The sequence below is a fragment of the Balaenoptera acutorostrata genome, chromosome 3 (assembly GCF_949987535.1).
Source record: "Balaenoptera acutorostrata chromosome 3, mBalAcu1.1, whole genome shotgun sequence".
NCBI lineage: Eukaryota > Metazoa > Chordata > Mammalia > Artiodactyla > Balaenopteridae > Balaenoptera > Balaenoptera acutorostrata.
The window spans coordinates 181,618,395-181,632,303 of record NC_080066.1 but is presented as its reverse complement, the minus strand read 5'-3'; the positions used below and the strand labels follow the sequence as shown (position 1 = coordinate 181,632,303).

At 39.0% G+C, this 13,909-nt stretch overlaps 1 protein-coding gene across 13 annotated transcripts in view; it reads right to left on the bottom strand.

Moving 5' to 3' along the window:
• The window catches only part of MARK3 (microtubule affinity regulating kinase 3), a 109,361-nt gene that overhangs the window by 28,913 nt on the left and 66,539 nt on the right, over positions 1-13,909 (bottom strand). For 12 of the 13 annotated variants that reach the window (XM_057542137.1, XM_057542139.1, XM_057542138.1 and 9 more), the window contains exons 4-7: positions 13,171-13,219; positions 11,166-11,231; positions 6,617-6,687; positions 1,662-1,718 (exon numbers count right to left, since the gene is read on the bottom strand). In XM_057542137.1, coding sequence (XP_057398120.1) covers positions 1,662-1,718; positions 6,617-6,687; positions 11,166-11,231; positions 13,171-13,219 — 243 coding nt within the window. The remainder of the gene's footprint in view (positions 1-1,661; positions 1,719-6,616; positions 6,688-11,165; positions 11,232-13,170; positions 13,220-13,909) is intronic. The other variant, XM_057542150.1, reaches the window with a different exon arrangement.

Sequence of the window (13,909 nt, the reverse complement as noted above, 5' to 3'; positions counted from 1 at the left end):
CTACACTCTTGGGCCTAACTGCTGTGACAGATAAGTGGGGAGTCATGGGCCCAGCATTGAAAGATATGGTACGGCTTCCTAGAGGGGATGAAACTGAAACTGCTGCCTGGAAGATTAGTTGATAGTAGTGGGTGTGTTAATGGGAGGTATTTGAAGCAGAATAAACAGTGTGAAAACCCTGCTGAGACAGAACACGTTTTCCTCAAGAAACTGAAAGGCAGTGTGTGGTAGAGAGATGCAGAGAGACACAGCTGGGGACGGGGCCATGCCTGAATTACAAAGGGCCAGCCCAGTGACTTGTAGTCAGGAAGTTTGGGTTTGTAACCTAAGGGCAACAGGAAGCCACTGAAAAAGTCATTCAAGCGGGAAATGACAATCTTACTTGTGTTTTTAAAGGACCATTCTGGTTACAATGTAGGAAACAGACACGGAAGAAAGAGGCAAAATTGGAAGCAGGGAAGACCAGGCAAGAGGCTAGTGTGGTAATCAGGTACGAGATATGCTGGTGGTCTGGACTAGGAGAGTGAGTGGGGACAGAAAAGAGTGAGCTCAAGTGATACTCAGGAAACAGCAGCAAAAAGACCTGGGGTCTGAGTGGACAGCAGAGTAAAGGAGAGAGGGGCACCTGAAGGACAGTCACCACAATGAGAAATAAAAATTCAAGTTTAGGAAGAAAGAGTTTACGTGTTGAACTTGCTGAACCCGAGCTACCTGAGGGATGCTGAGGTGAAGGTGTCCTTTTGTCAGCTGGACACTAAATCCTAGAAGAGAGCTCCGGCTGCAGGAATGGATCTGGGGGTCATCAACACATAGGTGGCCACTGCAGCTACTGGAGTGGATGTGAATGCAGCAAGGGTGGGTGAGCAGAGAACAAGCAAATCGATAACAGTTATGTCAGGAGAAAGAATAAGTGAATATCAAGTTAAGAGAGAATCTAAACAATGTTTAGAGAAATACAGCTGTGAAGGTGAAGAGGAAAAAAAGGGTGTACCAGGAAGGGGAATCGGGGTGGGGAGGTTTTTCGGTAAAAGAGGGTATAAACTTGAGCATGTTTTTATACATGCTGCTAGTGACACGCCAGCAGAGAGAGAGGGCGGATGAAGAAGGGAAAGATGGGAGGAAACAGAGTGAAGCAGCCCCTGGAAAGACACAGGACCCAGAACACAGAGGCAGGGTCAGCAGAGGCACCCCGCTGTCCTGTAACGAGGGAAATCCTGGAAGGTTAAGGGTGGATGCAGGTGCAGCTGGGAAAGAGGGAGTTTCTGCCTGGTGTTTCTATTTTCTCTGTGAAATAGGAAACCTTATCCTATGCCAGGAGTGCGGGCAGAGGTGGAGAACCGTGAAGTAGGTCTCATTTAAATACCGCTGCTGTTAACAAGAGAGAATGCGGACTAGAAAAACAGAAAGGGATGCCAGGCAGCACTGAGGACACTGTCCAGGTGAGAGCGTGCATTTCTGGAGGCCCCCATCTGTTTGGTGGTAGGATGATTTTTCTCCAGAGACCAACTATGAGCTGCCTTAACTGAAATGTAAAATATATCTTAGGATTTTTAAAAAAATTTAATAACACATTCTAATCTATGCCTCCTTTATGTCATGAGCACTGGGAGAACTGAGCACACACAAGGCAAGTGTACACTAGTAAGGGCACTATGACTCACCTTGAGGTCTCTGTGAACGATCCGCTTTTGGTGGCAGTACTGGACTGCAGACACTATCTGGACAGGAGAGATGCAAGGCTATTAGTCATTGCCGGTGCAGACTACTCAGTGAGCACTCACTTCAATGTCTGTGTGGATCTCTAAATATAATTTTCTCATGCTTTGAACTTTTCAATTTGGAGAGACTGAGTGCAAGAAGAGCTAAGTGAGGCTGTTCTTCCTGTTCTTTCTAATTTTAACTAGAAAGTCTCTTCTTGAGCCCTGCCCTCGATCAGAAGGCTCTGGTGCAACTTCTGCATGCCCACGTTGTCAAGTCACAACCAAGCCGGCAGATACAGACTATTCGCACTGGGTGTTTATCCAGGTTGGTTCTCCCCAGCCAGTCCCTACAACACCCTCTTCCTTTTGGCTAATGTAGGTTCAAGGACAGCAAAAATGACTTAACTTCTCTGAGGACCAGTTTCCTCTTCCTTAAAATGGAAGGATGAATGTTGTAATGTATGTGAACTACAAACTATGAAAACTATTATGTGCTTTATCAATAAGAATCCCTCCTACTCTCAGCAAATGACATGCTTTCACTTAGCCAACTTTTGATTACTCCTGTGATTAGTGCTGTTATTATTATTATTTTTTTGGCTGCGCCGTGCGGCTTGTGGGATCTTAGTTCCCCGAGCAGGGAATCTGGGCCCTCGGCAGTGAAAGTGCGGAGTCCCAAACACTGGACTGCCAGGGAATTCCCTGATTGGCACTGTTAAATAACTGCTCTACTGAAATTTCACACTTACTAGCAATTTTTTTTTTCTTACTAGCAATTTTTAAGTCTCCTTGTCTAATTATAAAACTTTTATATCCTTATTATAAAAACTTTAGGAAATACAGAAAAGTACATACAAGAATATGCTTTTATAACCAGCAAATAGAGATGACATCTCCTGTTATTCTGGTGCATTTGCCTCTAGTCTCTACTTTGGTATTACATATGTGTATTTAAATATATATGATTACACATCTACAAAACTGGGGTTATAATGAAAATACTGCTTGTTTCTCCAAATCATCATCAACTTTGTTGTAAGCAACATGCACGTAACTACACTGGACACAAAAACTCAGAGAGGGCTGTTCTATTGGTTGCTATTTTGGTTCAGAATAAGCAGCAAGGATAAGCTGGGCTGGGGTTAGGGTGGGAATGATGCCAAAATCAAGGCTTCACTAAGCAGCTTCATACTTTATAAAGTGCATATGCAGAAGACCAGCCCACTCATAATCAACTAAAGGTACACAAATTCCAATGCCAAAATATTGGTTTTAGAGCATCTATTAACAATTACGCTGCTCTATTCTGTCAGCATGAAAACTGGGAAAGTGAAATATCGATAGATTTGTCTCCCTCAAAGTAACAGGTTTATTGCCTAGGAAGGACATAGGTAAATTTTATCTTACTTCCGCCTGATCAAAATTTCCCTGTTCCCCCCAACCCGGCCCCCATACTGAGATTTCTCTCATAGGTTATTTTCAAATTCTGCTTCCGAACCAGATTTGACAATGTCCTACCCTTTCTCAAAGAGAATTTCTCTTCTTTTACCTCCAAACAGCTCAAAGCTAACCTGATGCCACAATAACCTGAAAGTACTCAACTTTCAATTATTGCTTTTTTGCGTTCTGCTTTTAAGGCAAAAGCAGTTATTTCCAAAGAAGGCTGACAACCCAGATGTTTCCCAGGTGAAATAAGAATGCACGCCTAATTCACCTCCAGCCACACATGAAAGAACAGAGGCAGCAACACCAGCAACCCACCCAGAAAGAGCTAAGGAAAGAAGACGGAGCCAGGAACCTCTTCTCTCTCTTTGAAAAGAATGAGAGCTCAGCCAAAAAATTAAAACAGCATAAACAGTAACAAGTATGAGAGTGGGGAAGAAAATGGGAAGAGGGAAAGCCATCTGCTGATGAATATGGAAAGAAGGGCCTATTTTTGACAGAAAACAGATCAAGCATAGTGTACTCTGTGTGTGGCATACCTTTCTCTTTGTAATAAATAGGAAAACTTTATATTTCATCAAACTAATAATGACATAAACTTTTGGAAGGCATGGCAATTAGAAACAGAGAAAAGTGGAAGCACCAATATGCCTGATCCTTCCAGGTTTAGTAAGTGGACTTAAGGAAATACTATGGCAGGAGAAAAGATTACATTAATTGTACGCACTGTAAATCAAGCCAGTAATTGTACAAGTACATAAACTCTTTTCTGGACCAACTAACAGGTCCCTCAAATAATGCTTCAGAATTTCCACAGGAAATTAAGATAAGAAGCTGCATGATAAATGTCCAAGTATCCCTGACAAGTCAGACCCCACCTGGGGGATGGGCGGAGATGGAAGAAGAGAGGACAGGTCTAAGCACTGAACTGCTTCCCTGGAGAAGGTCCAGGCTCAAACCTGCTGCTGCCCGCTGGCAAGAGTCTTTTCCTCACAGTCAATAAATCATATTTGCATAAACATTTGCAAGTCAGATAGATTCATCTGAGTGGGAAGGAATTTCAGTTTTATGAGGCAAAAAAATCTTGACTTTTAGGTGGTCAATTCACAAAAATTAAGAGTACAGTTATGGGGCTTCCCTGGTGGCACAGTGGTTAAGAATCCACCTGCCAATGCAGGGGACATGGGTTCGAGCCCTGGTCCAGGAAGATCCCACATGCCGCAGAGCAAATAAGCCCGTGCGCCACAACTACTGAGCCTGTGCTCTAGAGCCCGCGAGCCACAACTACTGAGCCCATGTGCCACAACTACTGAAGCCCACGTGCCACAACTACTGAAGCCCACGTGCCTAGAGGCTGTGCTCCACAACAAGAGAAGCCACCGCAATGAGAAGCCCGCGCACTGCAATGAAGAGTAGCCCCCGCTCACTGCAACTAGAGGAAGCCTGCGTGCAGCAATGAAGACCCAACACACCCAAAAATAAAATAAATAAAATAAAAATTAAAAAAAAAAAAAAAGAGTACTGTTATGGAAAGGGCCAAACAGACTTGTTTTGTGATAAAGAGAAATTTGAGCTTTCTTCCACAGACCACAGGATAAAATGATATCAGAACTGGAAAGGATTTCAGAATTAATCAAGTATAACTTCCTCTTTATATAGCTAGAAAAACTGAGGATCAGAGAATTTAAATGATGGCCAAAGTCAATTTCAACTTTGATATTTAACAGGTTTTAATTCAAAGTACCATTAGTACTTTTTTTTTTTTTTTAATTTATTTATTTTTGGCTTCACTGGGTCTTCGTTGCTGCGCGCAGGCTTTCTCTAGCTGTGGCGGGCGGGGGCTACTCTTCATTGCCGTGTGCGGGCTTCTCATTGCGGTGGCTTCTCTTGTTGAGGAGCACGGGCTCTAGGTGTGTGGGTTTCAGTAGTTGTGGCTCACGGGTTCTAGAGCACAGGCTCAGTAGTTGTGGCACGTGGGCTCAGTAGTTGTGGCGGACGGGCTTAGTTGCTCTGCAGCATGTGGGATCTTCCTGGACCAGGGCTCGAACTTGTGTCCCCTGCATTGGCAGGCGGACTCCCAACCACTGCGCCACTAGGGAAGTCCCCCATTAGTATTTTTAAATCAAATTAAATTTAAGCAACAGCAAAAGTTAAGAAACTTATTTATAAGTCCTTAACTGTAAACACTAGACTAAGCAAATCAAGAGAGGCAACTGTTAAGAGAAATCTTGAAAATCGGTTAAACTTGCCTTTCTAAATATCGTGAAACCCTTAAAGACTCCTATCTATACTTCTACCTTAACAACCTTAAATGTTAATAAAACAAACATTTAAAGGTTCTGAGAGAAATGAGGCTATATTGCCATTTAAATACAGAACTTAAAACTATGGGAGGACAGCGTTAATTAAGAAGTAATAAAGTACCTGCTCCTTCCTTTAATCTAAATCAGGGGTGGGCAAATTATGGTCTGTAGGCTCAATCTGGCCCACCACTTGTTTTTGCAAATAAAGTATCGTTGGGACACAATCATATGAGTGTATTTATTCACATATTGTCTAAGCTGCTTCTGTGCTACTACAGCAGAGTTAAATAGTTGCAACAGACTGTATGGCCTACAAAGCCTAAAATATTTACTATCTGGCACTTTACAGAAAGAGTTTGCTGATTCCTAATCTAAGTAAGACCACATCATAATGATTAAGAATTTTAGTCCTGCAGTCAGAGGACCTGTCTCTGACTCAATGGTAGGTTTCCTACTTGCCAGGCATCAAATTTTGGGCAAATTATTTAGTCTTCCTGTGCCTCAGTTTCCTTATCTTTAGCAAATGGGCATAATACTCTTTACTCACAAGGCTGCTGCAAGATTTACATTAATGTAGGTAAAGCACTTATCCCAATATTTAGCAGGTAATGATCAATCAATAAATAGTAATCGTTATTAGAGAGTTAAGTCACCTTTATGTTTAAAACCTATTTATTAAAATGAGTGTCTCTTTAAGGCCATGGGGTAAAGAAAGCAAGAAGGTAAGCCATTAATTCACAGGTTAAGTTCTGTTTGGTTTTGGCTTATGTAAGACAAAACTAATAATGAATTTTGGGATTGTGACACTTCTTGCTAAAAACTTGGAAATGGTTTTCTTTAATGAAATCTCAAGTGTTTGCAAGGCTCTTGTTTTTTAAGGCTCAACTGTCAAAAAACTAAGGTTAAGAGTGGGACTGAAAAAAAAAAAAGAGTGGGACTAAAATTTCAATTACAAAGCTAGAACTAGAACCCATGGTTGCCTCTAGCACAGTGCCTTAGGCATGAAAGCACTTAATAAATTAATAAATTTTTGTTGTGTTGAACTGAACGGCCAAACCCTGATCCATTCTATGGGCCTTATGACATTTATAGAGGCAAACACTTGTTTGCTTTAGGGTTTAAGCAAGAAAACATATTAAATAAATAAATTAAAGGTGCAGCAATCCATACCTGTCTAAATTTAGCTCTTGCTTCTTTTTCCTTCATTCTTCCATGTGCAACCAAATAGTCAAACACTTCACCTATAATTGAGAGAAATAAAAGTAAGCAGAAGTCCTACTTCTGAGCATTAACTTTTCCATAAACTGAAAATGTTTCACTTTTAGCAATGCTCTAATTTTAATTTTTAAAATATAGGTATGAAGATAAACAGAAATATGTGGAATCTGAACTAACTTAGCCTTCACTATAGGCAAAGTTTATAGACAAAATCTTTTAAGCCAAAGATAAGCCTTAACATTAAATTCTCATATGTTTAAATTATACAACTTTTATTTTAAAGGTTATGTTTCCAGTATGCTTTAATAAAAACTTGGCAATGAAAAGTGAAAGTTAAGATGGTTAAGTTATTTGTGTTAAAAGATGTCTTCACTATAGGACCATGACAAAAAAGCATTTCCTGAATATACTCATTCATTCAACAAATAATTACTGAGTGTCTACTAACTGCTGAGAACCGTTCTAGGCTCTGGGGAAACATAGCAGTGAACAAAGCAAAGTCCTTTTCCTCATGGAGTTTACACTCTAGGAGGGGGTAGACAGATAATAAACAAACAAATGAATATACAGTATATCAGATTATAAAAAGTACTGTGGAGAAAAGTCAGGGGAAAGAAACAGGAAGTGTGTTTGTGTGTGTAAGCATTGTGCTGACTACTGTGAGGGAGTGGACACTAGTTATCTGGGAGAAAGATTCTAGACAGAGACAAGAGCAAGGAGGCCATGAGGCTGGAGAAGCGTGAACAAGGGAAAAGGGAGGTGCTGAACGAGCACAGAGATGGTAGGAGAAGCGAGATCAAGAAGAGTCCTGTGGGTGCTGTTCTAAGTGAGAGGAGAAGCAGAGGAGAACATGAAATGACTGGCTTCTTAAAGGATCACTCTGGCTGCTAGAGGGAGAAGAGGGTTAAGGCTGAGGAAGGGACCGGGAAACCAACTGGGAAGAGCGCAGTATTCAGGACAAGAAAGAGGGTGGCCGGGCCTAGAGTGGGAAACGGCAGTGGTGGTGACAAGTGGGGAGATTCAGGACACAGTGCAAAGGAAAAGCCAATAGAACTCGCTGGTGGACGTCTAGGTGGTAGTTTTACACAGTATTAATTCCTCAGGGAAGAGAAGTGACATTTCAAGGAACCTATCAGTACTGCCAATTGCTTATCAATTTGGAATAAAGAAACACCTCTGAAATCAACCAAGAGTACTAATTTACCAAATTGGATATAAAATGTGTTTGGGAAAAAAAATCACATTTACTTCATACAAATAAAGAATATTTCCATCAGCTTAGTGACAACAGTTAACTAAAATATTTTGATACTTAAAAAACGCTTAGTTTCAGGACTTAAATATTTTTGAGGAAAAGGTTATTCTGAACTGTACATTAATATCTGACTTAAACTTTTAGCCCTAACTTTGAATAAATTTTAAAATAATAAATGGGTATAAATTTTTCAAGTTATCACTGACTGCCTAGTGATCTTTTAAAAGGAATTACCTATTGTTAATTTATACTACGCAATTCATTTAACTATGATGAATTATAAAATTAAATGTCAGCTCAGTAAAATGTCAGTATTTTCTATGCGAATGACCTTTCTATTTGCAGAAAAATATACTATGTCAAAACAAGTAGTTAAAAAGTGAAAACAAAGATGCATGCATAACATACGTAACAGTTTTGACTTTTTAGAAAAACTTAATGGATTAAACCCAGTAGTTGTAGAGTCACACAGATAAAGTCCAAGTCTGTCAATATAATTTTAAAATATTTTAAAATTCAAATGCAATATAAACCTGTTAAGAGATTTTGGAACCATAAAGTCACAGTCACTAAGTTATAAACCAGGAATACAACCCAGATCTCTTACTTTTCCCCTTATTAAAAATGCATTAACACTCAGATTAAGCACCTGAATTGAAAACCTCTAAAGGCTATTATTTATTAGGAGAGAAAATTACAAACAGTGGCTCTCCCTGCCCAGGTCACGGCCCATGTGGTTGATGAAAGGACACTGGACAGGACAGTTCAGAAAGCCCTTGGTTTTGGTTCAGGTCCTGCCACTATAACCAGTGATGAAACCACTGGCATAGAACAACCATTCAGAGCTTTAGGTTCATCTGTAAAAATTAGGCAATTGCCCTGGATGACGTCTAAGATTCCTTCCAATTCTAAAATTCCACGACTGTTCCAAATTGAAAAATACGAGGCTGGGGAGGAGTAGATAGCCATTTTTTAAAATTATTTATTTATTTATTTATTTAGGCTGCGTGGGGTCTTAGTTGCAGCATGCGGGCTTCTTGGTTGTGGCATGCAGACTCTTAGTTGTGGCATGTGAACTCTCAGCTGCGGCATGCATGTGGGATCTAGTTCCCCGACCAGGGACGGAACCTGGGCCCCCTGTATTGGGAGCATGGAGTCTTACTCACTGGACCACCAGGGAAGTCCCTAGGTAGCCAATTTAATGAAACGTTTGTTGTTCAAAATGGCAAACGTATCAACAATAAAACAGCTGCCCTGGAGATGGTGCTTTGTTGAGCTGATTAAAACAAATGGCCCAAGCCAATAAACCACCACCACCACCCATCAGTGCTGTTATAATGCTGAGCAATGGCACCGAGTGCTCAAAGGAGGGCTGTGAGGGCTGTGCTCCCACGCCCAGTAAGAAGCTCAGAGACATGTAACTTATGAGGTCACACTGCCAATGAGAGGCACTGGCTGGATGGACTCCATGTCTGTCTTTTCTGGAGTCCATCCTCCTCCTGGATGGACACTTCTCAGATGTTTTTGACTTCTCCTACACAGAGCAATCTCTAGGACCCTGGTACCTAAAACAGATGGGAACGGAAAGCCGTGACTGACTGACCAATCAGTAGAGGCTATATGGTGTCGGAAGGCTGGGCTCCAGGCCTGGCAACATGACCACAGTGAGATTTCCCAGCCTCCATTTCCTCAAGGGTAAAAGCCCATCGCTCACTGCCTGGCCACATCACTGAGGCACTGTGAAAGTCAAAGGAGACCAGGAAAGAGAAAAAAGCACTTGTCCACTGCAGTGGCTACACAAATGAAAAGACTATGAACCGTAAGATGAGTAGATAGCATTCGAACTCCGTACAGACTTATGGTTCTACCATTAACCTTCAGCTCTTCCTACTGCTCCTCAACTGTGAAAATCCCAACTAAACTCTCAAACCACACATTTAAAAGATGAAGCACACAACTAATAATGAATTAGGAGTATGAAAACGTGGTGCCAGGGGTGTGCCTGCTCTGCCCACGACAGGTTTACAATCTTTTATTTAATGGTTAACTCACCACAGTGAGGCTGTGATTCAACTTTCTGTCTCCAGGTTCTGCATCCTGGATCAAAGTGCTAACAAAACAAAACTCTACTATAATCAAAACAATTTAATCTATACTGTAGAGTTAAATAGAGTATGTCTCCAGTAGTTTATAATTTCATTAATTCAGTTCAATTCTTATTTGCTGAGTATCTGCTATGTGCCAGGCACTGTGCTAGAGACAGGGAACACACAAAGACAAACAAGAAAGCTTCTGCCTTTCACAAACAATGAAAACTCACACACAGTCCAAAAACTACAAGCATAGCCCAAACATAACCCTAAAATAAGAATCTTTGTAAAAGATAACAGCGATATACATTTATTTCATAAAAATGCCTACATGTATACAACCTTATAGGCAAATAATTACCAGTCCTTAATCTTTATTTAGGGAAGTCTAACCATAAACACGGTGACCACCATTTCTGGCCTTGGGAAATGATGGACACCAATGACATAAAAATCTGATAAAGACATCCATCCAACATGCAGTACACATTTATTTCAAATAGGCTAATGCACTGATATTTTTGAAAATTCAAGTACTGGAACAAACAAAATGTGCTATATATACACAATGGAATATTATTCAACCTTGATAAGGAAAGAAATTCTGACACAGGCTACTAAATGGATGAACCTTAAGGACATTACGCTGTGAAACAGGAAGTCACAAAAGGACAAATATTGTATGATCCCACTCATATGAGGTCCCTAGAGTAATCAAATTCATACAGAAAGAAAGCAGAATGGTAGCTGCCAGGGGCTGGGTGAAGGGAGGATGGGGAGTTACTGTTTAATGGAGACAGAGTTTCATTTTGGGAAAATGAGAAAGTTCTGAAGATGGATGATGATAATGGTTAACAATGTGAATGTATTTAATGCCACAGAACTATACACTTGAAATGGTTAAAACAGTAAATTTTACGTTATACCATAATTAAAAAAATCCAAGTATTTGCGTATTATCAATTAATGATGCTAATAATGAAACACTTAATAGCAACCCACAGAACTGCTAGGAATCAGCCTTCCTGATTCTCATCCTAGTGTATTATGATTCTGAATGTTAAATGAAACTTTAACAATTATCCGTGTGGGCTGTGTGGTTGTGTATTCTTCTAAAAGGGAAGAAAGAGAGAAAAACAATTTATAAATTTCTTACCTCCACTGGCATACTCCATGATTAGGTAGAGTGTTTTGTCAGTTTCAATGACTTCGAATAACTTCACTAGGGGAGGGGAGAAGATACAGGAGAAAAAGAAACGAATGTCCATATGCACAGTACTATGTACATATAAACTATAACTACAAAAAGTAACTTTTTCCCTGTTAAAGATTTTAATAGCTGGCCCTCTACAAAATTCTTTTAGGAAAATTTATCATATATTACAACAGCAGAAAAGATTTTATAAAAACATGGAATTCTATAAAAATAAACATAGTTTCTGGGTGCTCAAACGGTGTAACTTCAGGATGCACTCAGCAGTCTAGTGAAGTGTATCTGCTCTCATTTCATCCTCCTGTATTACGTCTATATCTGTTCTATTCCTAAAAGTGCAAGTCCATTCACTTGTCATTATGGCTTTAAGGATACATATAATTCCTCTTGAGACTTCCGTTGCTTGGGAAACTTATCACAGTTCTCAGAGAACAAGGTCCCTTTGTTTCTGTTCTTTTTCTTAAAGATGTATTTTATTTTATTTTTTATTTTTTTTTGGCTGCGCCATGCAGGATCTTAGTTCCCCAACCAGGGATCCAACCGGAGCCCCTGGCAGTGAGAGTGCGGAGTCCTAACCACTGGACTGCCAGGGAATTCCTAAGGAGGTTCCTTTGTTTCTATTCTAAAGCCAGAGATGGCAAAGTAGAAGGGATTATACTATAAATAATTGAAAATAACTTTTTAAAAAGAATTATTTTCAATGGGTCAGTGTGACTACCATAGCAGTCTCTTGTTACAGATACAAATAATATTTCTATTACTGCTAATTCATAAAACCATAACAAAATCAGAAATATAAAATTTTTAAATGAAACTGAAGTTAATCTCTCAAGCTATCAAATCACTATCTCCTGTATCTACTTTGGTAATACATACTTTACAATTAAATTTAGCAAAAAAGGGAGCAGGGAGGGAGAATGCTAATCTCTTATATTGTGGGTTATTTTCTGATGCTTTAACACAGAGTATTAGATCAAATAAAGTACCTTACACAGTATTGGATGTGTTTGTCAAACTGGTGAATAAAAGTATCATATCATTTCTAAGATGATATATGTTCAGGCTGTTAAGAAAAATTTAAAGAAATTTAAGGCATATATGCTGGTAAACCATCAACATATAAATAATAGCTTTCTAAAATTCCAATGCAGGGGGAATTCCCTGGCAGTCCAGTGGTTAGGACTCCTAGCTTCCACTGCAGGGGGCTGGGGTTTGATCCCTGGTCAGGGAACTAAGATCCTACAAGCCACGTGGCCTGGCCAAAAAAATAATAATAATAAATAAAATAAAATAAAATTCCAATGCAAATATTGGCTCTTCTGTGTAAACTATTTTAATCCAATGGGAATTTAAATTTTTAGAAATTTATATTTTTAAAGATATGTCATTTAGTAGTAAGTATAGAGAACTCTAATCAGGGTACAACGTAAGTAATTAAAAAACAAAACAAAAAGGTTTAAGTTAGCTAGTTCTTGGCAGTTATTTTTTGGTGGGAAGTTGGAATTTGAAATCCAGAGTTGGCTAGCTAGTTCCCTATGTCTTTTAAAATATGATTCAATGTACCAGTATTTTCTTGGGAACACAGCTAGAGCAGAAAGTTTTACACCTTTGAAAATTGTAACTCTAACTTACTATAATTCCTTCTTCTTTATCCATAAATTAAGTACAATTATGACATTTTCTAATATATTAAAAATTAGAAAATTATAATCTGATTACGTATGTTTCTACTGAATTAAAGCTTTACATTAATCTTTTAACCTGTCTTTAGTAATTTCAAAAAGTTAGCAGAAATGATCAATATATATATACATATATATTCTAAAAGTGTACCTGGGCTGGGAGAACGGAAGAAATCTCCTGTCACTCCTGGAATATATGTTTAGCTTTATGACATACTTTCAAGAATGCATTTAGACCCAAAAGTATTTAAGAAAGCAGAAAGTACCTATGTTTGGATGATTTAAAATCTTCATTATTCTTACTTCTCTGAAGAGCTAAAAAACAAACACACACACAATTCCCCCAACACAGGTTATTAAACATTATATATATTTAATGAAGATATATTTATATTCCATGGTTGCAATATAAATTTAAATTTTCTCTTAGATAACTGATTCACTGATAATGTTTAGTAGTTCACATCTAAGAAATAGAAATCCAGGGTAATTATGAGGTAGTTTTGTTACCTAATACTAAATACTTTAATTTTATCTTACGAAAAAGCAGAGGTCCCAGAAGAGGATGATACTTTGCTATTGTGAATTATACTTTGAATTATATTTTGCTATCTTGAACACAGAAATCAGATTTAAGCAGGAATAGTTTGTGATTAGACTTAGTCTGATTCAATAACTACCTAGGGGCTCTAATTCTGCAAATCAAAACTTGTGTAGTCACAATGAACTGCATCATGATAATTCCAAGTAATTCTTTAAGAAGATTTTGAATAAAACCACTTCAACCTGACTACCCATCACACAGAATAAGGGGAAATATTAAATTGTTGCACAAACACATGCTGTGAGTTCAGAGGCGGGTCACAGCATTAGGGCCTGGGCTAATATGAGATTGCAGAAAATAAAAGAATTTTAGAGGTCATCTTATACAACCCTCCTGCAAACAAATGGGAACCAGAAAAAGAGAGGAAAAGATCTTCCAAGGTCCTCCTATCTTTCCATGGG